Source organism: Alligator mississippiensis, chromosome 4 (assembly GCF_030867095.1).
Source record: "Alligator mississippiensis isolate rAllMis1 chromosome 4, rAllMis1, whole genome shotgun sequence".
NCBI classification, from domain to species: domain Eukaryota; kingdom Metazoa; phylum Chordata; order Crocodylia; family Alligatoridae; genus Alligator; species Alligator mississippiensis.
In genome coordinates this window covers 167,901,618-167,928,663 of record NC_081827.1, presented here as the reverse complement: position 1 = coordinate 167,928,663, position 27,046 = coordinate 167,901,618, and the positions used below count along the sequence as shown (strand labels likewise).

General features: G+C 41.6%; 1 protein-coding gene across 3 annotated transcripts in view; it reads left to right on the top strand.

The window, feature by feature from the left end:
• SKAP1 (src kinase associated phosphoprotein 1) overlaps nt 1–27,046 on the top strand; it is a 253,786-nt gene that overhangs the window by 102,910 nt on the left and 123,830 nt on the right. The window contains exon 1 of one of the 3 annotated variants that reach the window (XM_059727033.1): nt 23,710–23,815. The exons of the other annotated variants lie outside the window; for them this stretch is intronic. Coding sequence (XP_059583016.1) covers nt 23,713–23,815 — 103 coding nt within the window. The 5' untranslated portion in view covers nt 23,710–23,712. Of the gene's footprint in view, nt 1–23,709; nt 23,816–27,046 lie in introns of those variants that run through there. 3 annotated transcript variants of the gene reach the window in all.

Genomic DNA, 27,046 nt, shown 5'->3' with positions numbered 1-27,046 from the left:
AGATGTTTCATTTCTGAACAGGTCATAGTGCAAGAGCCGTAAACTTCTTCATGTGAAATTTCATGAGGTTTTGTAGCAGGCAGCCCCATTGCTAGAGTGCGACAGCTGCATCGATCCAGTTTGGAGCTGTTACTGTCTGCTGGATCAATGATCAGCAACCTAAAAAGTCACTTAGTGCCTGTGACATGGGCTATATCGCCAAGCCCTACCGTGTCAAGGATCCTGATTTTATTAACTCTGTAATTACCTGTTAAGCCAAATCGGCCAGTTTTATTGCACATTTTTCCCTTACCTGGGCGGGGACCTTTGCATCCCTATCAGAGCCCTGGACTTTGCCACATTTTTCTCAGCTTCCTCAAGGCTTCGCTCTTTCCCCAATGTGCCTCTAGTTACAAAGGATGATGAGGTGAGTCTTTTATGCTGCTTGCCAGTGCTGCCAGCATCTAATTGGTCCTCTCTTACATACGAGGTAGTCTTCTGTCCCTTCCCTGCAGGACTCTTGGTACCTGCCACCTTGGATGCTCTTTCACAGCCTTTCTGCCCTTGCCTTCAACTGCTCTAATGGGGTTAGGAGTTTAAAAGGGCTTTTTAAATTGGGCCATTTAACAGAGAGCACTTGGTGCTCTGTAAGTCAAGGAGCAAGAAAATAGGGCCAGAACATCATGCACATGGCAGTGCTTGTATGCACCATGATATAAACCCAGACCTTCAAGACTGGTTAGTTCCATGGATTATTACAGACTCCTCATGGGTGCTTTTATATCTAATCTCATGTCTCAGAAGTGAAGAATGGCTCAGAGAATAGGGTGTTAGCCAAGACCTCAGGAGGCCAGTTGCTTTGCTACAGGGCATGTCTTTTCTTTGGTCAAGTCACCTAGGAAACTGAGGCACAGACGGCTATGTATTAAATGGGGATAATAGCACTTTGCTGCCTTCAGGGAGGTTGTTAAAATAAGCACATTAAGGACTGTGTAGTGCTCCATCAGTCATGGTGGGTGTGTACAATCATAATAAGGACCATATAAATTCCCAGGAGAAAATCTGGGGGTTGACCATCTCACCCATAGCCTTTGAGTAGCTCCAGCGGGGCTCCTGGTGATATGTTAGATTTTTTTTTCTTCTGCTTTCAAAGCCCTGAGTACAAAAAACCCAACTCAAAGGTAGGTATTTAAGTAAAAGGGGCTATTTAAGAAATCCATCCAAGGGGGGCTTCAGCAGCTTATCTTCAAGTATAGCAGCCAGAAAGCCAGATATTTTTATCCCTAATCTGTGCTTTGGGCATTCAGAAGAACATGGGAGTTGCAGGGCTGCTGTCATTTATGGATGAGCTAATTCTTGTTGTGCTGAAATTAGATGTTAGAGAAGACTTGGCTTATACCCAGTGTGCGTATAGAATTCCTGCTGGGGAGCCAGTTGAGCAGATAGAAAATCTAGGAGTCCAGAATTAAATTTCTGTCTCAGACCCAAGAGATTGGAGCAGGATCCTACAACCAGCCTGCTCTGGGAAGAACAGCTTGCATAGATATGAAGTTTTTAAAATCTTTCCCTTGGTAATCTGGTCAGGCCACAGAGTCCTGAGGAAAGGCAGTCTGTGCCTGAAAACTTGTCTAACCTCTGTCTCAACTATAGAAAAGATAACACCGCCACCCCACGCCCCCCCCCCCCAAAAAAAAACCCAAAACAAAAAAGCAAAACATATTTGCCTGTCTTACAGAATAGATTAGTGATCTTGGGTGCCTCCGCTAGTTTTTTTTAATTTGGCCCACCTTTTAGAGAGCAGATACTTGGCACTTTCTGAAATTAGGAGCCCTTTAAGGTGAGCACCCAGATATAGAAAGCCCTGCAATTGCTCCTTTGAAAATGTAGGTCAGCATGCATATGCTCAAAGGGATGTGGTGTTTGGTGCTTGCTATAATATTCCCCAAATATTCATTCCTCTAAGCATGGGAGGTTTAAAGGTAATCATGAAAATACTCTCAGCTGCCTAGCCCCATCACTGCAGTAAGTAAGACAGATGGTTGTCTTTGTTTGGAAGAAACCTTACTTATGCTCTGACTTGTTTCATGATTAAATGTGTCTTCATTGACCAGCAGGCATAACTGGTTTCCTAGAACAGGGTGATCTTCATCCAAAAAAACCCCAAAAAAACAAAAAACAGTGCCAACCTTTGAGTTACTGAAGTCCATTTAACCTTTATGGTTCTAATACCCATGATCTAAGTCAGGGGCGGGCAATTATTTTGGGCGGAGGGCCGCTTACTGAGTTTTGGCAAGCCAACGAGGGCCGCAGGACAGGCAGCCAGGGGCAGATAACTATTAATTTTCTAGGGGCCCCATGGGCTGGATAGAAATGCCTGGCGGGCTGCATCCGGTCTGCTGGCCGCATTTTGCCCACCCCTGATTTAAGCAGTGGATGGGGATTGACAATACACAGGCATATATCCTGGCAGCGGGATAGGCAAGATATGCAAACAAGTCTCCTATCAAATAGTTTAATTTGCTACCAAAGTGCCATCTGCTTGTGGAAGGTCTGAAATAGCATTGATGGTGATAGCAAATTCTCCCCACAAATAGGAACTCCTTTCTTTGTCCCAAAGTCTTTTAAATGCATCTTTTTTTTTTTTTAAAGGTCCAAAAAGTTACTCTGGCACACTCTTCTTCCTGAATTTGGTGTCAGAAGAAGTAGTTTATACTGCCAGAGTAATTCCATTTCCAGTACTGGTGAAGTTGATCATAAGTGTTATTAAATCACACAGGATGAGGCCTGACTTAGCAAAGCAGAGAGGGATGCTGTAGCCAACACTGAGCAAGCTTGCTGTAAAAAATACCCTAGCTGCCCACCCTTGAGTGTTTACTCTGCGCATGTTTTAGTGCTGCTGGGGTCATTGCTGCTGACCCAGGGACTAGTCTATCTAGCACTCATGTCAAGAGACTGACATTCATAAAAAATTAACAAACTCCCATTTACCTACAGACCATTCCTTGTCCCAACGTTAAGCCAGGAAGACAAGTAAAGTAACAGAGGCAACATGCCAGAGCAGTGCCTTGCACTGGAGCGTGCACACACTGCCTAGGAAGGGTGGAAATTTTGAAAGAGAAATTAAAAAGCTGGTACCTGGGGCTCATGGTTCTACTAATCATGTGTGTGGTTTGCTTCAGTAAGTTGGGAGCAACCTGGAAATGAGGTCAGAATTCAGTAAAGATCCAGACCACAGTGCACACGTTAATTGGAACCAGAGTAAAAAACTGTCTTTTCCACTGGAGTTTTCCTGTATTTGTTTTCATATAACAGTAGTACCTACAGGTCTCAGCCATGACCTGGGCTTCATTGTGCTGGACTCTGTACAGAGATTTAAGGGAGAGAGATGCCTTAGGACCTTTTGTGATAATTCCTGTCTCAAATAACTTCAGTTTCAATACAGAAGACCACAAAAGGATAGGAGGGGAAATACCAGTGACTTGTCCAAAAAGTCACACATCAAGCTAGGGGCAGAGCCAGGAATTGCACCCCAGTCTCCTAGTCTAGTTCCTTGTTCCATCAGCTGTGATTTTCTGTATATAAATGCACTGTTCAAAGTTCACCCTTCGCTTGTACAAGAACCAGAGGCTGTGCTCAAGCAGAGGCTCCACCTGCCAGAAGAATACACAGGGGATGCTGTTGCTGCTACTTCTTTTCCCTGGTGTTTCAACTTGTGGGCACCTCTGTATCCTGTTCCATCTGGAGCCCCACTGATGGATGCTAGCTAGGGAAGGTAGGGCATTAGTAAATAGCCTGGCTTTGCTTGTTGTTGGGTGATGTGTAGCCAGACAGAGTAGCACCTGTGAATAAGACATTTGCTTTCATTCAGCATCCTGGTCTTTGCATAAAAAAATGTAATCAATGGATACACTAAATGATTATTTAAGGTACTTTTCTTAGAAACTCACAGTGCATCACTTACTATTTCACTTGGGCCCTGAATGTGGGGTGCCAGTGGTGGCTGGCTGCCTTCTTGTTACTTCCAGAGCTAGAACCTGTTCCTGTTGTAGGGAGTGACTGGAACTTCTGTGGGAGCTGCATCCATTACTTAATTTCTAGTCTCTGCTATGCTGCGTAGTGAGTGACCGCTAATACATGCTCCCTGAGCTGAGCTCCCACGCTGTGTCTTCACAGTCATCTCTCCTTCCCCCCACCTTTTTTTCCTTTTTAATGGGCTTCCTACTGTAGACTAAAGGGGGCTTTTCAGCAGGGCCGAGCACTCTCAATGGTCTGTAACGTGAAAGCAAATCTCAGCTATAATGTAAAGTGTAATAAGCAGTTTGCAGGCTATGAATCTGCAATTAAAACAGTTATAGTTAATTTAAATAGTAGAAAATGAGGTTGATTTAATGCTTATTGATTTGGTAATGGGTGCTTGCTGCATATGACCAACTGACTCTGGGTCACAGCCGCACGCATAAAATATCATTATTCGCTTTATAGTTTATTTACTCCATGTCCACCCAAAAATAAATAAATCCAGGTTTTAGGGAAGGATGATCTCTAAGATTTGTTACATGGGCCCTTAAAGCCATAAGGTGGTTAGTCTTTCTTGGACACATGAGGCATTTACACACAGAACTGCCATTAATAACAATGGTTGTTTGTGGTGTAAAATCTTCCTTTGCATATCAATGGCAGAATAGACTACATAGACCATCTAGCCACCAGCAATGGTAAAAACGACCATGTTCAACATTAAAGTGGTGTGTTTTTAATTAAAATTGATTTTGGACTAAGTCCCTAACTAGTGTTTCTAATGGCTGCCATTTTTTCTCCTTATTGCAAGAACCTGAAGTTAAAAAAAAAAAAACAAAAAAAAAACGCAATAGCTTGTTTCTAAAAGGTGGATCAGTGAAAATGGGCTAAGTCAAAAGGCTGAGTAGATCTTTCCAATGCCAAAAATGTAACAGCATAATAACATTCTTCATGGATCTCTCTTTTGGAACTCAGCTAGGCTTGTTACATTGTTAGAGTGTTCCATGTACCTTCTATCAAAGGAAGAGGGATTCATTTAATGGTGTGAAGTAGTGTATTGTGTTACTATAGCCATAGACCTTAAAAAACAGTTTCTAATGACAGTCTTTTCCCTTATGTTGTGTTTCAATCCATTTTCCTTGTTTTTAAAAGAATGAATAGCAGAGAGGGTGATATTCTTTATCAGGATCCTCTTCATCAGCTAGTCTTACTAATGCTAATTCTGCAAATAACCCAAGAATTACCTTCTGTGTATTGTGCATCTTGGCCTGGAGTAAGTAAAGCTATAAGTGGAAAGCTTGAATTTTTGAAGACAGCTTTGCAAGTTAGGCTTTTCTCTTGAACCTATGGGAATTGGGTGTCTAACTTCCTTTGGAAACCCCAACCAAAATCTGAAAGTCTAATTCTGCTCCCATAGACCTAAATGGATTTTTCCTAAGTCCAGAGATCCCAGTTGAAGGCACAGGCCATTTTCAGCAATCCTCAGAATGAACAATATCACCCTGCATTACTTGTAGACTTTCTTGTAGGTAATAGAACATCGTGCTTGTGTTTGTTTTTAAATGTTACTCATCTAAATGGGGCAGAGAAACAGGAATCTCTGCAGGGCAGTTGAATGTGTTTGAATGTTTATTCTTGTTCCTTAAGCCATCCAGGGGTTTTGTGGTACTGGGTTTGAATAGGGGGGAGGAAGTGGAGTGAGTCTCAAATTTTGCATAACACTAAGGTAAAGGAAAGAGATGTTGAAGCAAATGCTTAACAGCTCTGCAACTCCAGTCTCCTCCTTTATTTTCAGGTGAGCACAACATCATAAACTATGGCACAGCTACCCTTCAGTAAGGCTCTGTTTCTGCCTTTGTGGTTACAGTTTCATGCTGATTGAAACTTGTTTGGCTTTGGTGGTGCATTTCAACAGTTCACTGCAGGTGCAAAAACCTGTAGCAACCTAACAGAGGTTGCTATTGAAACTCTGGAGACATGGGCTCTACTGCTTGTGTTGCAAACAGGATCCTGAGCCCCAGATACAGTACTTAGTATTTTTTTCAATAATTAGTGCAGGATTTGTTGAGCAGAACAGAAATCTATGCTGTACAGTACAGCTTCGACCACCCAGTCATCCACCTAAAATCCCCCATGATTCCAGTTTACTGTCCATGCACAGTATTTAGTGACACAACATGTATTTCTTAGATTGCCCCAGCCGCAGTGACTAATCACCCAACCAGGGGTGTCTGCAGAACCAAGTGCAAACAAGGACCGAAGGAAGAAGGATGAAATATCCTAGGATAGAAATCAAGGGTGAAATTCTTCACTCACTCCATTGTAAATGAAGACTAATTCCTATCAGTCTTTGGGGCCAAACCAGATTTGTACCAAGTGAACTGAGGTTAGAGCTTAGCTCTAAAACAGATTGAAACTTTGCTAAAATGGGAAAATTCCCATTCCTCAACAGCAAGGGTTAATTTTGGGGTGGTGGGGTGGCATATTGTATGGAAAAATTGGATAAAGCAGAAGAGATGCAGATGGGGAAGTTTTGGAAGAGGCATTTTGGAGACAGGCCAGCTGCATTTTCCACATGCCGCAGGAGTTAGTCCTTGGACAGATGGAACTCTAGGGTCACCCGAGAAAACTCCGGTGAAAAGGTTACCTTCTGGGAGCATTAGACACACCTCTGGCAGGAGTGCAGGGGTCATGCACACTGTCCTGAGCAGCCACAGTGCTAGAGAAAACAAACAGCCAGCACAGCCTGCAGAATGTCAGGAGCTGTGGGAAGCATCTTGAAAAAAAATAGTTAAAGGCCCTGTGTGGTTTTCCTGAACATAGAGCAAACTGCATGCAGAACCAAAGTTTAGAGCAGACTCCTGTTAACAAAAAGGGGTCCTGTATTTTTCATCCTCCCAGCAGAAAACAAGCTGCAGCTGAGGAAGTTGCCTTCATTCTATTTGTACCCAAATGTGGATGAAATAGATAGGGTATTCTATTAAATGCAGCCCCATATCTAAACATGGAGAGTGAATATCAGGAAACAGCAAGGTCTTTCAGTGTCTCAAACCCTGGAGCAGCCTTCTCTGCCCCAGTGGGGTTGTTTCCAGCAGGAGAGCTTGTTTTGTGAAAGTGGCATTCATAATTCAGTCTTTTGGTGCCCAGTGCCAGCTTTAGGAAAGTCAAACAGATGTTTCCTCATTTAGCTCAGCATAGTTTGTCACTCATCCCTAGAGGGAAATTAAAATAGGTTTGGGACAGTCATGGTTCTGTGTGACATAGCCACTGAAAATGGAGATGAAAAGTGGGTAGGGGATGTGCATGTGTGGTGGGTTTAGCATATGTATTTATTGACTCATTTTATTTTTAGACAGAGTGCATTACCTCTTGGGGCAGGAAGGGAGAAATTTGCTTTTTTACACTCCCCATAGTCCCCTTTCACACTGAACTATCTCTTTATCTTTCTAGTAGAGTTGGGATTTTTTTGGCAATTGGTCTGGACATAATATAGCTTAATATAGTGCTTGCTGTATAGTCCCATGTTTGGTAGGCAGTTAATTTCTACTTCCCTTGTCTCTTCTGGCTGAAGTAGTTTCTAGGCATCCTTACAATAAGTGGGGGGGAGGGATTAAATATTATCCGGATCTGATTCCTGGGGAAACTGAGTCGTGGGGTTGTAAGTGACTTGTTTCAGGTTGTAAAGTGCCAGGAAGAAAATCAAGAGCTCTAGGGTTATATTGAAGTCAAAGCAAAATGACTATGGAGCTTGAATGGCACCCTTAAACTTTTAGGGTCTAAATGGAAATCCCACTTATGGCAGTAGGAAAACTCTCATGGTACCTTAGCAGGCTTTTGGATCAGGCTGCCTTCTTGCTGTTCTTTAACCTCAGGACCACAGTTTCCCTAACCTTTGCGCTGCTTAATTTTGCTGCAGATTAATAGGTTGTTCTGGGCTATTAGCAGCAGGGCTCATTCACTCTTGCCTCATTTTGCATGGAATAATAAGACCGAAAATTATGCCTCAACACATGAGAGAGGCAAATAAAAATTGTATGGCAGTCTGGTGTTCCCTGGTAAAGAGAGCTGAGAAGCCCGATCGTTACCAAATGGGATCGTGAGGGACATTTATCATTTATTCTGGTTAGAAAATTAATAGCATCAGAAAGCACAAAGAGAGAAGATTCTGAATCTGTTCTTTTGTTGCTCCAGTTGTGTGGGGTGTACTGGGTGAGAAAGCAAAGCTATATATAGTCTTTCTAGGGGCTGCCTTCTGATAATTTTTTTCTCAGCCTTCAGAGAATGCTTGGAGTTTGGGGGCTCTTTGTGAAAGACGAGCTGTTGTGTTCTTTCCTCAGAATGAATTCCCCTAGCCTTAGGCTCATAACCCAGCGGGCAGGGTCATGGCTGGTTTAGATGGTGCACTCTCTCTGCAAGCGAGCAGAGTGATGTCTGCGTTTCAGGAAAAGAATGTGTGTTAAAAGGACTAATGGTCCGACTGTCCATCAGGCTTGGGCAGCCCTTGAGGTCATCTGGCGGTCAAAACCAAATAATTCCAGCCTGTTCCTGAAGCTGTAGTGCTGTTGGCTGGCTGCTTGGAGTTCAGTGCTTCTTGTTGCTTTGGTACCCTCCAAAATCTAGCAAGGCTTTTTTTTTTTTTTTAAATCCTTATTTTTTGGTACGGGTTGGGATTGGGGGGACATTTTCTCCTTAGCAACTGTTTGCACAGAGCCTAGCATTCAAACTGACTTGGAATTGCTCATACTGAAGTGAACATGGCATTCACCTCTTTAATAAAAAAATCTGCCCGTGCTTTACGCTGATGAATAGACAATGGGTCAGATTCTAATCTCAGGATCCATGAGAATGTTGGGAGAGTTTGGAATGATTTGAGCTAGTGTGAAGGAAGTTTTTTGTTACAAAGGAAAAGTATTTACGTGGGAAGAGAACACTTCCTCAGCTTTTGCTTTCTACAGACTTGCAAAAATGTTGCACTGTCAGATGGCAAAGAAATCTTGTAGTTGTCTCTCAGGTGGAATGGATGGAGGTGGCGGCAATGGCAGCTTCACTTTTTATTGAAATAAAGGGAAAAAAGATCTGTAATATATTGCATTAGTCTAGGTCTTGCACATATGTTTGAAAGGTGTTCTTTACACCTCATTTGCCTCTCTCGCCTCCTGCTGGCAATGATGGAGGCTTCATCTTGATGACTAAAGGCCTTTGCATTCTTTTGTGATGAATGCAGATAGAAGAATTGGACCCAAATCAAAAGCAATGATACAAGCATCACCCTAATGGGTGGAGATACTTGAAACCCAAACCAGAATCTGCATCTAGACTTTGCAAATGGCTCCTGTCTTTATAATGAGCCAAACCTCTGGCACCAAACTGTTTATAGTGCATTTGAAATCCTGGATCCAGATGAAGATTTTTTTCCAAATATCATAATGCTTTTGCTAATAAGATCCAATTTAAATCAACGAAACAGTAGAAAACAATAGGTCCTCTTCATTCTTCAGTTTCACATTCTTCCACTAAATTATTTTCTATTAGCAGAGAACAAAATTATGGCTGTGGTGCTTGTGCCATTTTGCTGTATTTACGGCTACATTAACATCAAACAAGCAAAAAATCACAGTCCAACTCTTCTTGCTGGCATGCCTCACCAGCAGTCCTGTTGACTTGTATGCATAGAGTAAGGATTGTTTGCATTAGCATGTAAAGGATTGGGTCCTGTCTTGGCCTGACTCTCCCCTCCATTCTGGACCTGGGCAGAGTTTAAAAATGGAAGAAACCAAATTGAAAAAGCCAAAACTTGAAGCTGAAGACAAATGAGGTTCTGACCACTTGTGGCTATTAAACATTTCATGATACTTTTTCCCTTCCAAGACTCTGAGTTGATTTCTGCAGTTTCAACCAATTATATTTTTTTTCTTTCTCCAAGTTCCCTGTATAATGTTTCCTTCCCTCCCTGTCCTGAACTGTTCTGTAATGTTGCTGCTGTATTTCATATCTTGCATCAGAAGTGGCTACATTTCTAGATGTGGGGGGAGTGGTCCCTGCATACATGTTCTTTAGCCAGCAATTTAAATTTGTTAAGCCCACAGGGGTATCCTTTGGCAGAACAGACATTAGGCAAACTGAGTGTTCATCATTGATTCTTTAAAATTTATGTTGGATTAAAAGATGGATTAGAGTATGCTATAGCTTCTTTTTGCAGAAGTCATTGCATTAGTTATGATTAAAATTGAATGACTGTATACTGGAATTACGTAGAAGAGTACCGCACCTTTCCGCTTTACTTGGCTCTCTTACAGTGTTTTGTATTATCTTCCCACAGTAGTCTGTTTTCTCTTAGAGTGGTGCTTTCCAAGCACACTATGAACATTTGTCTTCATAAAATCCTATGTGGTTGATTTTAGTGTCTGTAGCCCCATTTCACCCATAGGAAAGCTAAGGCCACAAGACAGTCTGGCTGCCCCAACTCCAGGAGAGTATGTTAGTGACAGGTTATCAAGTATCACTTTACAGACAACAACTTTCTCATAATGTCATGAGGTTTCAGTCATGGTGCTTGAGCTGCATCTTATCTTGTTTTATGAAGAAGTCACCATAGCACAGGGGTGGGCAAAATGTGGCCTAGGGGCCAGATGCGGCCTGCCAGGCCATTCTATCTGGCCCGCGGGGCCCCTAAAAAATGTAGAAAATTAATATTTATTTGCCCCTGGTTGCCTGTCATGTGGCCCTTGATGGCTTGCCAAAACTCAGTAAATGGCCCTCTGCCTGAAATAATTGCCCACCCCTGCCGTAGTACCATCCTTCAACTAAAATATTAACCATTTAACTTTCCCAAACTTTAGTCAAACTTTTAATTAAAAAATGACTACGTGTGGCTTTTACAGTGAGTGCCTTTAAAACTTGTAAATTTTATAAAAGTAACTAAATGTTCTTACTTGCTTTCTGTTTTGAGCCTCAGAAGTTAATTTTCAAAACTTTTCCTTGCAAACACAAAGATGGGAAGTATTTTTTAATGATATCTGAGAGTCTCATGTAATCACATGACTCCAAGAACTGGGACTTTAAGAAGGAGAGACCAACTATAATGAGCTGTTTTCTAGTGCCTGCCTGAAGATTTTGGCTGAATAGCTTCTCTGAAGCTTCTACTCGTCTCAGCAGGGGACAAATTTAGCACTTCCTCTTTACGCAGGGATGAAGGTGGAGTAATAATGGACTTGGTCCATATAGTAGTGGATCTACCATGTTCCTGAGCCACAAATCAAACACTGTTCCTTGTTGGGCAAGTGAGGTTCCTCAGTTGTCATAGTTTGCAGTTGTCTGTGCAGAGCGGCACCACTCCAAGGGGAAGTACTTTCCACACCCACAAAATGGATCAAGGTGGTCTGGCCAGAGTAGAACATGCCTACTGCAGTGTCCTTTGGGTTTCCTTCTAGCAAACAGTCCAGTCAGAACACTAAAAATAACATTATTGTGGAGGAAAGGCTATGCTGCAGCTATTTTAATTTGATCCTTGGCCAGGCTCCACCAGTGAGACCTGCCCTGGGTGTCTGCTTTCCAGGACTCTTGGATGTAAAGCTATTCTGCAACTGGCAGACTTTCTGCATTCTTTTTAAACTGCTAATGCCACAGGGTCTCATTATCCTGTCGGCAGCTTCCTGGTCCTCCACTCCTGGTATTTAAAATTATGGCTACATTAACAGCCAAACAGGCTAAACATTGTTAGCCATTAAAAGTTGCACATGTCCTCAGGAGTCCTCACTGTTATGACTCTGAACTTTCATTGGGAGCAGGCTGCTGTGGGAAGCATGCCATTTATAGCAAAGGGAGGTCAGGCTATTGCAATATGCTTAATCAGATGTTTTAAGGAGATATCAGCTTCCACATGAAATATATTGTTGAAAATACTGGCCTGGAACCTTCTGTTACAGCACAATGGCCAAAGAGAAGCTTATGGGCTCTGTCCCAGTAAACCTGCATGGTATGAACAGAAAATCTTTTCCAGTGGTTGAACTATAGGATTGGCAGCTGAGACTTCTACTCCCAGCTCCATTACTGATTCCAAGTCTTTACTTGTGTGCTTTGCCTTAGTTTCTTCATCTATTAAATGGGTATGACTGTATTCCCTCTTGTTAGGAGTAATTCACTAATATTTGAAAAGTACTTTGAAAACCTCTGAGAGATGCTGGAAACAGGTGACTTGTCAGTTGGGAAAATACCCAGCACCCTGAAAAAGGAAGGTTTTAATCAAGCCTGCCAAGGAGAAAGTCATTCTTCTCATCCCAGCTCACTTGTGTTCTCCTCAGCCTTGTTGCTTACCCCATGTTGCAGTATGGGAGATACTGTAGGTGTGCCCCTCTGTTACCTGCCTAAGATGACATAGGATCTTTCTCCATGGTTTCCTACCCATATGACCTCTGTTGCTCACTTAGAAAAGATAGTATAGTTGCATGGTGCCCCCTATTGCTCACTTTGAACAAGGTGTGTAGTGTAGCTGCTGCACATCATCTTGATGGGAATAATAATTGCTTGAAGACTTTCCTGGTTTTTGCCTACCCCTTGCTTATAATACTTTGCTGTTATGTGAACACTAAGACTACCTAGCTCTCTGTATCCCAATGTCTTTCATCTCCCTTAATAGTTGGACCTATTCTGTTTGATCAGTACCACTTCCTTTTTGGCCTGGTCCTGAATTACGGGCTGCCCACTGTCCATAAACTCATAAGCACTTTATAAATAGACAAGTTAAAAATGCCCGTCCACAGATTCCTTTAAAAAATTGTGCTGTCTGTAAAAACACAAAGCAAAAACAATTCTGAAAAATCATTTAAAGAAGTTGGACACACTGTTGAAGCACAGAGCACAGCAACACCACCTGGTGTCCAAACAGGAGTGTAGCATCCCAAAGTAAACTCTTCTCAGGGCATTGTGGCTCCTTCTCCAATCCCCAGCCATGTGCTTGTGCTGCTTGCTGCCTCCTATATGCCACTTTCTATCTGCCTGTAACTGCTTGGTTACAGAAAAATGGAAGGCGGACAGTGGCCCTTCTTTAGGGGTCAGTGCTGGAATGGGGGGAGTGGGATTGGTGGGGGTAAGACTGGGGAAGGGACCCTGGGGGGCAACAGGCAGTGGGGGTGAGTAGGGGACCCCTGGGGTGAAGGCAACATGATGTAAAACCATTGTTGCAATCAAATAGGGTTACTGACCTAAGAGAGGTTTTGTTTTTTTGTTTGGTTGTTTTTTTTACTGATAATCTGCAAACTTTTTACTGCTGACTAAACTTTTTACCATAATTTGGACCCTACCCTTGTTCAAGGTCTGGAAGAAGGGTTACCTTTTCATTATGTAAAACACATGTCAGTAAAAAAGTTTGGTTGTCAGTAAATGTTTGCAGATTTTCAGTAAAATGAATCTTCTTGGATTGGCAATCCTGGGCACGATCCAAACCCCAATAAAATCAGTGGAAAGGCTTTGGATTAGTGATCTTCAGATAAGACTTTTATTAAATGTATTGACTTCTCATTCCCCTATTCTGGTTCTCCCAACCAAATATTTCTTGCCCCATCTTCCCTATCAGCCTTATTCCTCTGCCCATTTCCCTTTTCTTTCTGTTCCTTCATCCCATTTGCTGCAAGTCATCATGATCCAGGACCTGACTCTGTCAAGGTAACTGCTATTCCCAGCCTTGCCTCTAGCTTTCTCTATGTGACCTTGTGAAGGTGACTTACCTCAGTTTCCACATCTGTAAAAAAAAAAAAAAAAAAAAAAAAAAAAAAAAAAAGAAGAAGATAATGCTCCTGCCTTCCTTTATAGAGCATGTTGAAATTTACAGGGATGGGGAAATGGGGTAATTCTATGCAAGGTCTTAGAATTATTAATGTAATCCAATGGGTTTGTCTTGCTTAGCAAATATAGGGTGGGTACCATTTTCTTCCTCATATATCAGAATTTAATTCTCTGCCAATTTAGTAAATTTGTCTGGTCCAAAGGCATGTAATTGCATTTGCCTAAAAATATTGCTTCTTGCCACCCATTTCAGCATGTGAATGTGTAAGGAGCTTTCAGAAGGTCTTCAATCTTGCTTTTCCCTCTTCCTTTTCATGTCAGCTGCAGGTTCTACTAATTAAAACAATGAGTGAAGTTCTTTCCAGCTAGTGGAAGTGGCTCTGTTACTCTTCCTTTAACACTTGTCCTTTTCGTTGCATGGTGGTTATTATATGTGTGGTATATCTTTCCCCTCTGTCAGTCCATTTACCTGTCTCTTCTTGTCTCCTGTGACAGATATATGTTGTCAAGTGTGTCCTCATGCTCCCTCCAGTTTCCAGTCTGACGTCCAGTAGTCTATTCAATTAGGCTGAATTGGGAGGATAATTTACTGACCCCAGTCTCTCCTTAGCAGGTAAACTAGAAAATCATATACATGCATCTCCTGCACTCACTGACCTTGGAAGGCAAATTTAAGAGGATTTATTGTTGCCAGCCGGAGGCAAATACTGAAAACGTTACATTTTGTTTGAAGGGAATGCCAGTGTTTGTATGTTTGCATTCTTGAGTATTTCCCTTAGCCCATTCTGATTAATTCAATTGATATTAATTACTGTGTATTATAAGACCAGAGACTGTAATGTTTTTTCTTATGTATTTCCACCAATTAATCATTTTACATATGGTATTTGCTAATGGGACCTTGTAAAAAACATTAACGAGTAGTTAAAGTAAAGGGAAACAGGATGCATAGAAGAACTATATCCGGGGCCTCTGTAGTGCTGCAGCAAGCTAGTTCCTGCAAACTACACTTTTAATTTTACAGGAAACAATTGTCCAAATCTCCTGATCCATCAGTTTATTCGAATGGTGTAAAAAACAGAAGATCGCTTTTCCCTTCTGCAAGTCTCTTTATTAGGGTGTTGTTCTATTTCATGTCCCTGCAGACAGATATTTTATTAGCTGTTAACAATGATCTGATACAGGGAAAGGACTTAACATTTTGAGATGTTATTTATTTTTGTATGTTTGTTACTGTTTGAGGATTAATTTCCCCCTTCTCCTTGCACATTTCCAGCTGAGAAGGTTCATCCAGAAATGTCTCCACTGCCACCTACTTGTGGTTTGCAGACTAACAAGCACCTGGATTTTTGCTTTGTACTATTGCATTTGTAAAGCAACATGAATATTGTGTGCTGCTTTGAGCTAGCATTGTGGCTAGATCTCTTGGTATCCAGTGCTGCAGTGAGGAACACTATGCAGAAATCCAAAGGAAGTTAGCAACTAGATAAGATTAGACCGGGTTTTGGTTTTTTCCTGGTTTCATAAGAAAATGCTCCCAATTTTTATTTCCTGTGAATGGGATGAAAAACTGTTCTGCAATTTAGGTTACTACAGATTTGCAAAATTATTTTTATGCTATCCCTATAATTCGCACCCTTGTCAATGTTTGTTTGTTTGTTTGTTTGTTTGTTTTGGGGTTGTTGGGGTTTTTGTTTTTTTAGAAACTGATAATTCCCCTTGTGCTCATGCACATGCGCACACGCATAGGTCGTATCCCAAAGAGCTTGATCCTACTGCCATTGACGTCAATGGGAATTTTGCCATTGGCTTAAATGGGAGCAGAATCGAGCCCCAAGCTCTTTGGTGAAGGGATGACAAAACAGTGAGGTGTGTGGGGAGGAGAAACCATAAACAGCAATGAGATGTCACAGTTACTTGGCAATGGCCCATGCACAGCATGGTTGAACTTTTTAAAATTTATGATACCATTGTATAAAATATAAATGACTTGTAAAAGAAAGTAGTCTCGGGGGACTTGCGTCCTGTGGGCATCACAGTGCAAGTAGATTCTAAGGATAATGATGAATGAGCCGATTTGAAAAATTTCACTCACACACACACACACACACCCCCCCCACCCCCCCCCCAAGTTTTGCACGGCTGTGTTCAGGGAGATGGGGCCCTTTCCTACAAATGTATGTCACACCTCTGTTATTTATTATGCTACAGTTTTCCCAGTTAACAGTTTAAATGAAAGGGCCGTTTCTTAAATGCTGTATTCATATTATAAAGCGATCTACTAGCTATAGCCATATTCCTTAATAACCTGTTATAAAGCATGTTATAGTATCCATTAGTGATGATGTTAGGAAAAACTGTTGCAAAGCATAATGCACAGTAATCGGGGCTGTGCAAAAGTGACAAAAATGTTTGTAGTTTCATGCCGAGGTTTATGAGAGCTCAATAAATTTCTTTATTATTTTGTGATTCAGACATTTTGGGTGGATTTTTTTCTTTTTTTTGGTTTCACAAAAGGTTTGCAAAATGTCTTTTTTTTTTTTAGCATGGAAAATGAGCACAACTGGATAATTTTAAATGTTATCAATACCAAATTAATTTTGATTCCAAGAAATACTGAATATTTAAAGGTTCCTTTGTCTTTCTGGATACATGATCATTTAAAAGAATATAAATAAAAGGCTGCATTACTTTACAAAAAATAGTGCAAAAGAAGAAAACCTCTTTTTTTTGGAAAATTAGACTATTTTAAAAACATATTTTAGTCTCTTGATTTACTTCTATAAAACAGAAAGGTTAAAAATATGTGTTTATACATTTAATACATGGCTTTGTATCATCATATGTTCAGTATGCTTTCATTTCATTTAAATAGATGTTTATAAATGTCTCCTTGATAGCACATTATTTTATGGAGAATGAGGTGAAATTGCAGACATGACAGGTATGGGACCATGCTGTTGGAAGCAGCTGCCTCGCAGACAAATTAAAGCCTCATATAGGTGCATTTGTGCTTGTAGAAATCAAGACCTAAAAATACTGTTATGTGAAGTTCAGCTGGTGGATTCCAGACACAGATCTAGATTCTTATCTTTTCTGCAGGCTTTAGGAATAAATGCGCACTAGTTAAAGGCGTGAACACCAATATGTAAATAGGAACAGAATTAGGGATTTTAAATTTTCTGAGAACTTGAAAGAAGCTAGATTCCTTCATAACCTTTAATTGAAATTATTTATGGCCTGTATTCTTCTAGGCCAGTGGTTCTCAACCTTTTTAGACTCAAGGCACCCCTCAAAAATGCCATCTCTTGCTTTCACTCTAATACAGAAATGTATTGGAGAAATGTTTCTGTTTCAAAAAACTCAGAACACAGCAGGTCAAAATGGTTTAGACACTGTGGATTCCTATTAAAAATGTCTGGGTTTATTTTCTGAATCATGTTTGCACACCTACTAGTGCTAATGTTGTGTGGTACCCTATGGCATCCTTGAAGGATCTCAAGGCACCCAGGTTTCTCAGCACCCTGTTTGAGAATCACTGTTCTAGACTGTCAAGAATGTGGTTGAGAAAATATTCTGACATGCTAAAAGGGTAAATGTTCAAATCCCCAGAGTTCTAGTCTGCACAGAGAAACTACAGGCATAAACTTTGCAGGTGAGAATTGCACCAAAGGGAAGCTGGTCTATTAAAATTAAAAAAACCCCAACCCTGACATGGGAGTATTTTTGGCAAAGACCCTTGGGGTCTTAAATCCTCTCTCCCAAACCCTATGGTAGGATTAAGACAGATTATTTCAGGCTTTTTCCAGCAATAATAGTTTTCTATAAATTAATTTGGGGGACCAGGAGGGAGGTAATTCTTTAAAAAAAGTCTTAATTTGCTTTCTGGATAACTGCATATGCACATCAAGGACCTGTATGAATACAGTTTCTTGACTTCCCCTAGCATGTTACAGTTCGCACAGGTAGATTAGCTTCATTGCCTGTGCAAATTTAAGGGTCAGGTGAAGACACTGTTTAACATGTTATTCTTAGAAAATTAATGTGCGCTTGCAACTGTGTGGGGCTAAGCAGTGTATACCATTGATTTTGAAAGGGCTAGGAGAGTGTGAATGTGTATATGTGCACTCGTTTTATTCAGTGCTTTTGTGTCCTATTTTGTATATATTGGACTGCATTCTGCCATCGATTGTGCAGGTATAAATCTGAAGCAACTGCACTGTAGTTAATGGTGTCATCTGGATTCAGTTCCATTTTAAAAGTGAAGAAATTGTCTTCCTATTACAAAATTACACTTTTAAAACATCTGCAATTTTAAAAATACGTGAATCATTGGGTAGTACAGTGAGTTGGGAGAAAGAACTTTATATGATGTGCTGAGTTACTAACCTGAGAGTTGTAGCATAATTGCTTACCAAATATTCTGTGGTTACTCATCTAGTTATGGTTAAAGGCAAATGGGGAGTAAGGCCTCCCTCCTTTTGTGACAGTGTGAAAGGGCATTAAATGTAAATGAGAATAGGCCTGGTATTTTAAAGGAGTTAGCCCTAACTAGGAGTTGGCTCTAACTAAAAGCTTTGTTTTGCTCATAGTTGCAAGCCACTGAGGTTTTCAAAATAGTGGCATCCAGAGAAGATGTTAGTCGATGGATTTCTCTTCCCCACAGCCCTGAATCATGTCAATCCTGTTACAATTCATCCTGTTACAGAACTCCCAAAATGGAACAATGCTAAATTGTCCAGTTGTGATGAAGTCCTGTTGGCGTGTAACATTCTGTAGTGCAGTATAAACTGTGCGCTTCATTCCCTTGTATTTACAGGTGTTTTTAGAGCAGGCTTTTTACTTTTTTGTCTTGCATATGGTAGGTGAGAACTTCACTTCCTATAGTAACAACAAAATGCAGTAAGTGTCTGCTAACTCTAGGGAAAGAGCTATTTTGGGGGGGCACAGTGTTACAGTAAAATGTCCTCTCTTCAGGTTTTCCTGATGCAGCATATAGCTGGGGAGAAGAGAAATTAAGCTGTGCACTATACTTCATTGGTTTACAGCTGTGGTTGGGTGCCCTGCAGCTCTGAAAGGACCAGCCTTAGAGGACTATGCTGTTGGGAGTAGGAGGCATTCCTTATGTGGGAACACTGCAAGTTGACCCTGATTTTTTTTCAGGATTAAAATAATGCTACCTTGTTTACTGGTATTTGGAGCAGTGAGAAACCAGGGTGAGTATCCGTGCTTGAGACCCTTCTTCCTCCAGCTCTTAGGTCAGTTGTTCTCGCACATTTAGCACATTCCCAAAGCATACTCTAGCATCTTGGTTGTGTTCACATGAGACAGGGTTGGCCCAAAGCTGCCTTTCATCTGCTATTGGAGAAACAAAGAAATTGCAGCTCCCCTATGTCACTTAAAAAGGTCTGTAGTATGTTACTGTTCTGGGTCATGGCAGGAGGAGGTATTATATTGTTATTGCCATCCTCTTCAGCAGTAAAAATTGATTGGCAAGATGAATAGTGGGTGAGACACTGGTTCTGGCTGCAGAACTGAAGTTCGCCATCCAGGTGAAGCAGAGGAATAATGGAGGCAACCCTGCCTTGCACCCCAATCTCTTCATCCCTTCCCATTATATGCATGGACTCGGTCACATCTCTATGAAAGCAGCACAGCTCCAAGTAGCAAACCTTGGTGTGCAACTGCTAGACACACTAAGGTCTCATTTGCCCAGGTCTGTGTGGCTGGGATGGGGCCAGATCCTGAGGTTCTTACACAAGCATTATGTTGATAGAAGTCTAGGGGAGTATGTATGAAATTTGAGTGAAGATGCTAGGATTTGGCCAATAATTTCTGAGTCAGTAAATAAAGAGATTGGTCTTTGTGTCCATGTTTCAGATTTGTAATGAAGGAGAAGCATGGTGTGTATGTCCAAGTGATACAGATGTGCTCTGAGAGTAAGTGTAAGAGGCAAAAGCTGTGGTTTTAATTCCAGGGTGGAGAAACAACCATACAGGGCTATTTCAGAGAAACAAGACGGATAAACTGCAGTATCTAAAAATAATTCTTAGCGTGATAGAGGACATTTTATCCTAGGTTTGAAAGTGTTTTACAAAGGTAAGGAAGCATGACCAATCCCATCTTAGTCTGGGGAAACTGGGGCACAGAGGTTAACTGTAGCAGGCCACTGGCAGAGTGAGGAATAGAATCTGGGAGACTTGTTTTTGCAGTCCATTAGGCTTCAGCTACTCCAAAGCTAGTAACAGAACCCAGGAGTCCTGCTTCCTGGGCCTCCTGCTTTATTCAACAAACCATACATACAGTCTGAAGATTATATTCTAGTTCCATCTCCCATGATTTTGGTGGAATTAGGTCAGTTTGCACCAGATTTTTAGCCTAAGCAAGTCATAAGAACACAAGGCACTTCTCTGAAGCACAGAGTTAGAGTCTGTATCCAGCAGTGGTATATTCTGTAGTATTCTGTACATTCCCACCTAGAATCTTAATTAGTCTGGTTTTTGAAGGTGTGGGGAAGTGAGTTTTCCCTGCTTCATTTCCCTTGTATGGCAAATTCTCCAGTTTTTTTGGCTGCATAGATCTCATTGTCAGAGCCCAGTGTAGTGGACATCATTCTTCTGACCGAACGGATGGCTAGAGTCAGAGGCTTCCATCCTAGCTTGTTTGCACTGCTTCTTAGTTGGGCAGGAGGAGTTGCCAGTAATGATTGCTCTTAAGGTCTGAGCCTACTGGTTCAACAGCAGATATGCAAATCTGAAACTTGCAGTTCTGGAGAGGTCACATGTTCTTGGTGGTGCAATAGATGCACCAGAGGCTGTGCATCAGAGGGGCCTACATTCTGTTCCCAGCTCTGGCAACTGACTGACTTACCATGTGACCAATCTCTGCCTCAGTTTCCCTATCTGTAAAGTGGGGATGGTAACATATATCAACTTTATGGTTTTTCCTTAGACAAGAAACAAGGAGTTGATTCATCCCTGGAGCGTTAATGGAATTAGACCTGGGATGAGTCTGGATCCCAGTTCAGCAAAATATGTGCAGAAGTTCCTTTGACTTCAGTTTAAAGATATGCACTTGCTTAAGTGTATTGATGAATGAGGCTCCCAGTCCCTGTTGTAGAGAACTAATGACTATTTCCTGCAGGTCACTAGTTGTCAACACTGTCACCCTGTATAATCCCATGGGAGAGGTTATTTAAATATGGTATTTTGGATGCTATAGGACTGTGCAAATGCCTCTGGTGGCAGTAATGGGTATTTTGTCTAGACCTTACTATTGCAATCTTTATAACTCTTATCATCTGAACAGAAAAATCAACATTATGCATCCAGCACAACTACCAAAGCATATCATTGATATTATTGAGGAATAAAGGCTACGTACCCCTTCAGACCCCAACCCTGAAGACTTCTGAGTACCTTTTCATTCCAAAGACTTCAAGATGAGAGGCAGGAGGAGTTTAGATAAGCTAATTATTTTCAGAATTGGGATTTAAAATTATTTTAACATCTATTGTCCTGTTGTTTGAAATGAGACTGGGAATTGTAGCAGCCATGCTTATCAAAGACGGTAGAGCATGCATCAAGGTAAAACATGCAAAATCGAGTTATTATGTAATGGTATTTGCATTGATTTGAAAAATATGCCACACACAAATGTTAGCACATTCTCTCCTGTTTTGCTTTTTTTTTTTTTTTTTTTAAATATAAACTGGGAAAACCTTAGGGAAACATTTGACAATCCCTGAGTGCTGCACAGAGACGCCAGCTAGTTACAAAATATTGCAGTGTCAGTCTGATTTCATTTATACAATTTATTTTATTGAGAAATATTGGCTAAAATAAATTTCCAAAACAAATGTTATGACTTTCCATCCTCCTCGAGTGAGCTCCCTGGATTGCTCATCAGCTGAGAGTGAAGATCCCTTGAAAGGTGAAAATGTAGGGGCTTGAAACAGCTGTGGATCTCAGAGCTAGGCAAGCATGGGGAAAAGGAGAAAGGGATTTAAACACATTAGGATAACACTGAGGCAGTTCTTTAAGGATTGTGTGGTCTGATCACACTGTTATTAATATTGCCACCAAGAGCCATTACATAGAATGCTGGCAGTGGAATGTGTTACTGTTCCAGCATGGGGGAATGTCTGAAATAAATTTCCTTTTAGAGGAATCACTTTGTGTTTATGTGCTGCTCTCTATACACCTAAGCCCATATCTGTTTAGTTTATTTATCTCTACGTTTGTATTTATAAATATGGATGCATGTTAGTGACTACAGGAATAATCTGTTTTCACAAGCCAGAAGATGTGAAAACTTGCAAGTGATAGGTTTGAGGGGTGGATCAGCACACATTGCGGCCTGATTCTGCAAAGCACTGAGTCATCTTTTGATTTCAGTGGGGTAATGTGGCCTCCTTTTTTGGGAGGTGTCTATCTTCTTGCCAGTTTGGGTTTAGAGGACCCCATTTTCAGAGTAGCTCAGGGCTGGATTTTTAAGGGCTCAGCACCCACTGATGGGGCCATCTTTAAAAAACCAGAAACAAACAAACAAACAAAACCCATGCTTGATTTTTGTTGCTGAATGCTTTCGGAAATCCTGGCATCAGAAGCATCACACTAGTCCTAAAAGAGATTTTTGTTTTTTGGTATTTTTGTGCTTTTGTGTTTTGTTTTTTTTTGTGCCTCCTTGTCAATTCTCCCCACCTCTGTAAGCTTCTCTTCAGCTTCTTTGTGAAACAAAGCTCTTCATTTTTAAATGATGTTTTAAGTAGAGATGGGTCCAAAATAATGCTTTCATTTCGGAGCTTTCCACACCTTTAGGAAGCTTGTGTAAAAACTGCTATGAATATTTGGCATTTAAAGTATGGTTCATCCTTCAATCTCAAAAGCTTTTTGAGAGTGAATAACTGAGGCCTTAAAGCAAAGCATTTAACTAGTGCTTAATTATGGTATGTGCTGTAGGAGTTTTTGCCTTCCTCTGTAGCAGGGGACATTTCCTTGGATCTCTCAGGTGGGTTTTAACAACCCTTGCAGTGGCAGGATGCTGATTCCCCTGCTTTACCCATAGCGAGTTAAGGTGCTGTTAGAGTCTTAGGGCAGTATTCTTTGTAGTTGTGCAACAGGGTTGATTTGTGTAGTTTTAGGAATAGGTTAGGCAAGGACCTGTATGGGATAGTTTGGATAGGGATGGTCCTGGTCCTGTCTTAGGTAAGGGGTTGGACTAAATGACTTCTGAAGGTCCTTTCAAGCCCTACTTTCCTGTGCTTCTATGAACTTTAGTTACTGAATCCAGTGAAATTGCTTGTGCAGTTAAGAACCTTGCTACATTCTGATTTGAGGTATGTCCACACAGCAAATGAAGGTGTGATTGCAGTGTGGTCAGCATACCAGAACTAGATGAAATGTAGACAATGAGTAACAGCTGCAGGGAAGAGATGGAGGCATGGATTTCTGCAGGGACTACACCAGTCTGCTGGAGACCTTGGAAAGGAACGTGGCTTGCTAGCCCATGCTGAAGTATGTGCTGGCCCATCTCCGCTATCACTGCCACCCATTATAACCAGGTTAAAAAGTAGTGTAGGTATTCTTACTTGCAATACAGTGACCCCCTTTTCCTGTGCAAACTCCCTTAATCCTTTCTGCATCTGAGCAGCTAAGTCAGGACAAGAACACAGCTATCCTGTTTCCTATTCATGCCCTCTAACCTCAGAACCAGAAACTGACTTTGCTGCTTTGTCATGTTAAGGGAGAAGTTGTTAGTTCACTTGTGGTGTAAAGCTTATGGCTATGTTTCAACTTTCTGAGAATGGAAGATGGTGTCACATTCCAGATACAAGGTTAGGTTACAAACAAATGGGCAAGGAAATCCGTTCTTAAGCAGTTCCTGAGACACGCCTATCACATTAATTTAAAAAAAGCCCTGCTATACCAAGTGTGAATGCAGTTCATAGTTGTTCTAAGTTTACATGGCAGTAGACTTGGTTTTGAAACATTTGTCTGGTGGCAATTGGAAACTGGAGGAGCGCAGAAGAAATCTGGACGTAAGTGATGACATCCTTACACTGGATTCATTTAAAAGTAGTAGGAATTCCTTATATTTAAAAAAGAATGGAAAAAAAAAAAAAGCTCCATTTAGCCTGCAATTGAAAGCAGTGACGTAAACAATATACGTCCTTCTTTTTTTTTCTTCCCTTTCTTTCCCTCCCAGTCTTATAAAACATATACAGGTACATGTCTGTGCAGTAGACCAGGCATGACGGTATAAATGCAGTGTTTTACCTTACTGGAGTCACTCTGGATTAGCAGCAGTATAGATCAAAATAAGAGAGAGAGTATATGGGAGCAAGCATGTATGTTCCTGTGTGAGGGTGGGAGTATACATATAGCACTTACCTACACAGGGTCTGATTCTCTGTTGTGCAATTGTTTATACCAGTGCAAAATGGATAGTGATGGCATTTAATACTATGCTGGCATAAATGACTGCACCCTTGCAGGACAGAGGAGAATGACGCCCCTGTTGTATAATTCAAACCTAGAGCTATGTGAAAGCTTTTGAAAAAAACAACAGTTTAAAGTATGCAAACTGCACTGAAAATCTGATTAATTAATTACAACCAGTGGACTAAATTCTGCGCTCAATTAACACATGCAGACCCATTGAAATTAATGGGGTTGCACATGTGTGAGGGCAGAAATTGGTGTGATAGGTTTATTACCAGTAAATGGCAATTAATAATGGCCCTCCTTTTATATATTCTATTATAGCCTATTACTATTTCCAGTCCTTGGAATCGGACCATTGCTGTGACAGCAGTTATGACTTAGGATCGGGGGGAACCCCCTCTTTTTTTTTTTCCCCTGAAAGAAGTTTCTGTTACCAAAAGTTTGCCTAGTGTTATTTTTATAGCCGAGTGAGAGAGAATTTACAGGGAGCTGAAATCATTGAAGCTAATTAGTTGAATGGCCCTATTATTTATCCAGGGACACGTAGTACAATAATTGCTATTGCAGGTTTGAAACATCTCAGGGATATTAATTCCAGAGCTTTCATGTCATCTCAGTACAGTAAAACTTCCTAATGGCACCCTGAAGGTGCATAATCTCATTTTAAAACTACTTTTTCTTCTTTTTTTCTGAGGGAACTGGCAGAATCTCCTTCCATAAAAGCTGAAAAAGGGGAAGAACTCATAATATTTTCCTCATAAGAAAGCAGTTATATTTTCTTATTATTTTTTCCACACTCTGACCTTTCCTGCTTCTGATGATGGGCTTACTACAGCACTTCATCAAAAGTTTCTCTGAACTTTGATCCTCCGACCCTCTCTGGGTGATAGGGGCAGAAGTTTCACCCCCACCTTGGAGAAGAGGGACAGGAGCAGTGGCAGCTGCCAGAGTGACATGCTGCCTTGTACTAATTTTCAAAGATGAGGAGGAATGTTAAATAGAGTTGTGATGATTTCATTAGGAGGACAGAGCAGGCATTCAGCTCAGAGATGGTTGTGCCTGATCTGGCCTTGTATAGAGGTCCACCCTTCACTCAAGTCCCCTTTGAAGAAGATGCCTTATCTTGGCACTGTGCAAACTTGCAGTGAGGACTGTCAAGCCACAGGCAAGCAAAGCCAGTGGGCTGGCTTGGCAGTTCTACTCCTTCACGGTGCGTGGTACCATCCATAGGGACCTCTTGCAGAGCATAACCTGAAGATATAAGTTGTTGGGGGCTGAGGGGTGGCTGACTGTGGGCTAATGCTGTCAGGCTGGATTCCTATTTTGCTTCCTTACAGCTGAGCTCAGTGCATGATGCCTCTTGCTATATAGGCCTTTCCTCACATATTGTTTGTATTACAGTAGAGCAGGGGTGTCAAACATCTGGCCTGCAGAGCCACTTCATCCAGCCTGCCGGGCTGCTGGTAGGCCATGGATTTTGTGGGCATGGCTAGTGGGAGTGGGGCCTGCCATGGTGAACATGGCTCCTAGCAGCAAGGTAGGAAATGAAGGGCTGTGTCCCAGCCCTCAATTGCCCCACAGGTGCCTGGTCCACTGTAGTTTGCTCATTCTGCCATAGCAATGGCTACCTGGAGTGCAACGGCTTGTCCTGTTGCCACCACAGTGGCTGCTGCCACTGCCATCATGATCTTGTGCCCCAGGACAGATCTGACCCAGGTGCAGACCCCATAATCTGGATCTAGCCTGGGGCCCAAGGCGAGCTTGTTCCCCTGTCAGTATAGGCCTTGACCAGGATGGAGGCCCTTTTGTGGAATGTGCTGTACAATAACACACTGGGAGGCAGTCCCTGCCCCAAGGATCTGACCGTCTAAATCAGTTGTTCTCAACCATTTTAGGCTTGAGTATCCCTCGAAAAATGCTAGTTTTTACCTTTCACTTGTTTTTAGGACTACAGAAAAATAACACAGCTCTTTTTCAGTTGCAGAAAAACTCAGGCCATCACAGGTCAGAATGGTTTTAACATCATGGATTCCTATTTGAAATCTCTAGGTTTATCTTCTGGATAATGTTTGCATGCCTAACAGTGCTAATGCATGGCACCCTGGGGCACCCTTGAAAGGATCTCAAGACTGCCCAAGGTGCCACAGCACCGTAGGTGAGAATCATTAGTCTAAATGGACAAGGCAAATGAATAGTGGGAATGATTTGCCCCAGGTCACAGAGCAGATCAGTGGGAGGAGAGGGGTAAGGAAGCTAGTAGGTTTCCTGAGCTCCCATCCTCTAAAACATGTTGCTTCCTAGCTGAGGCTGCAACATGTTGTCTGGCAGGCTTTCTGCATCCCATCAACATCATCTCTGAAGGTGGGCTATGAAATAAAGCTTCCTCAGATAGTGAGAGTAGTCATAAGCCATTACCATTTAGGTCCTGTATTTGGCACTTCAATACCACTGGGGCTGGCCCTCTAGAAACAGTTGTACAAAGCTAAAGCTGCATGAAATTAATTTTTGGGCTGTTACTGGCACACCCCAGTCGTGTCTTGGAAATCAGCCTTGCTGTCCTCCTGTAATGATCCTTCTTGACTGCCAGTGCAGTGAGAGGGAACTGAGGACATTTGGCTTCTGAGTGGCTTAGCATTTATCATTTCTTGTTACAGCCCAGAAGAGTCCCATTCTTTTTTTTTTTTTTAATGTGGGTCCCACCTCAGAAGTCTACCCGGAGGCTTGCAATGTTGTCTCTCTTTTTTTTTTAAACCTTAGCTGCAGTAGACCTGTTATACAGGGAGTCAAGAGCATATTCAGGGGCTGGATGTGCTCATTCCACTTTT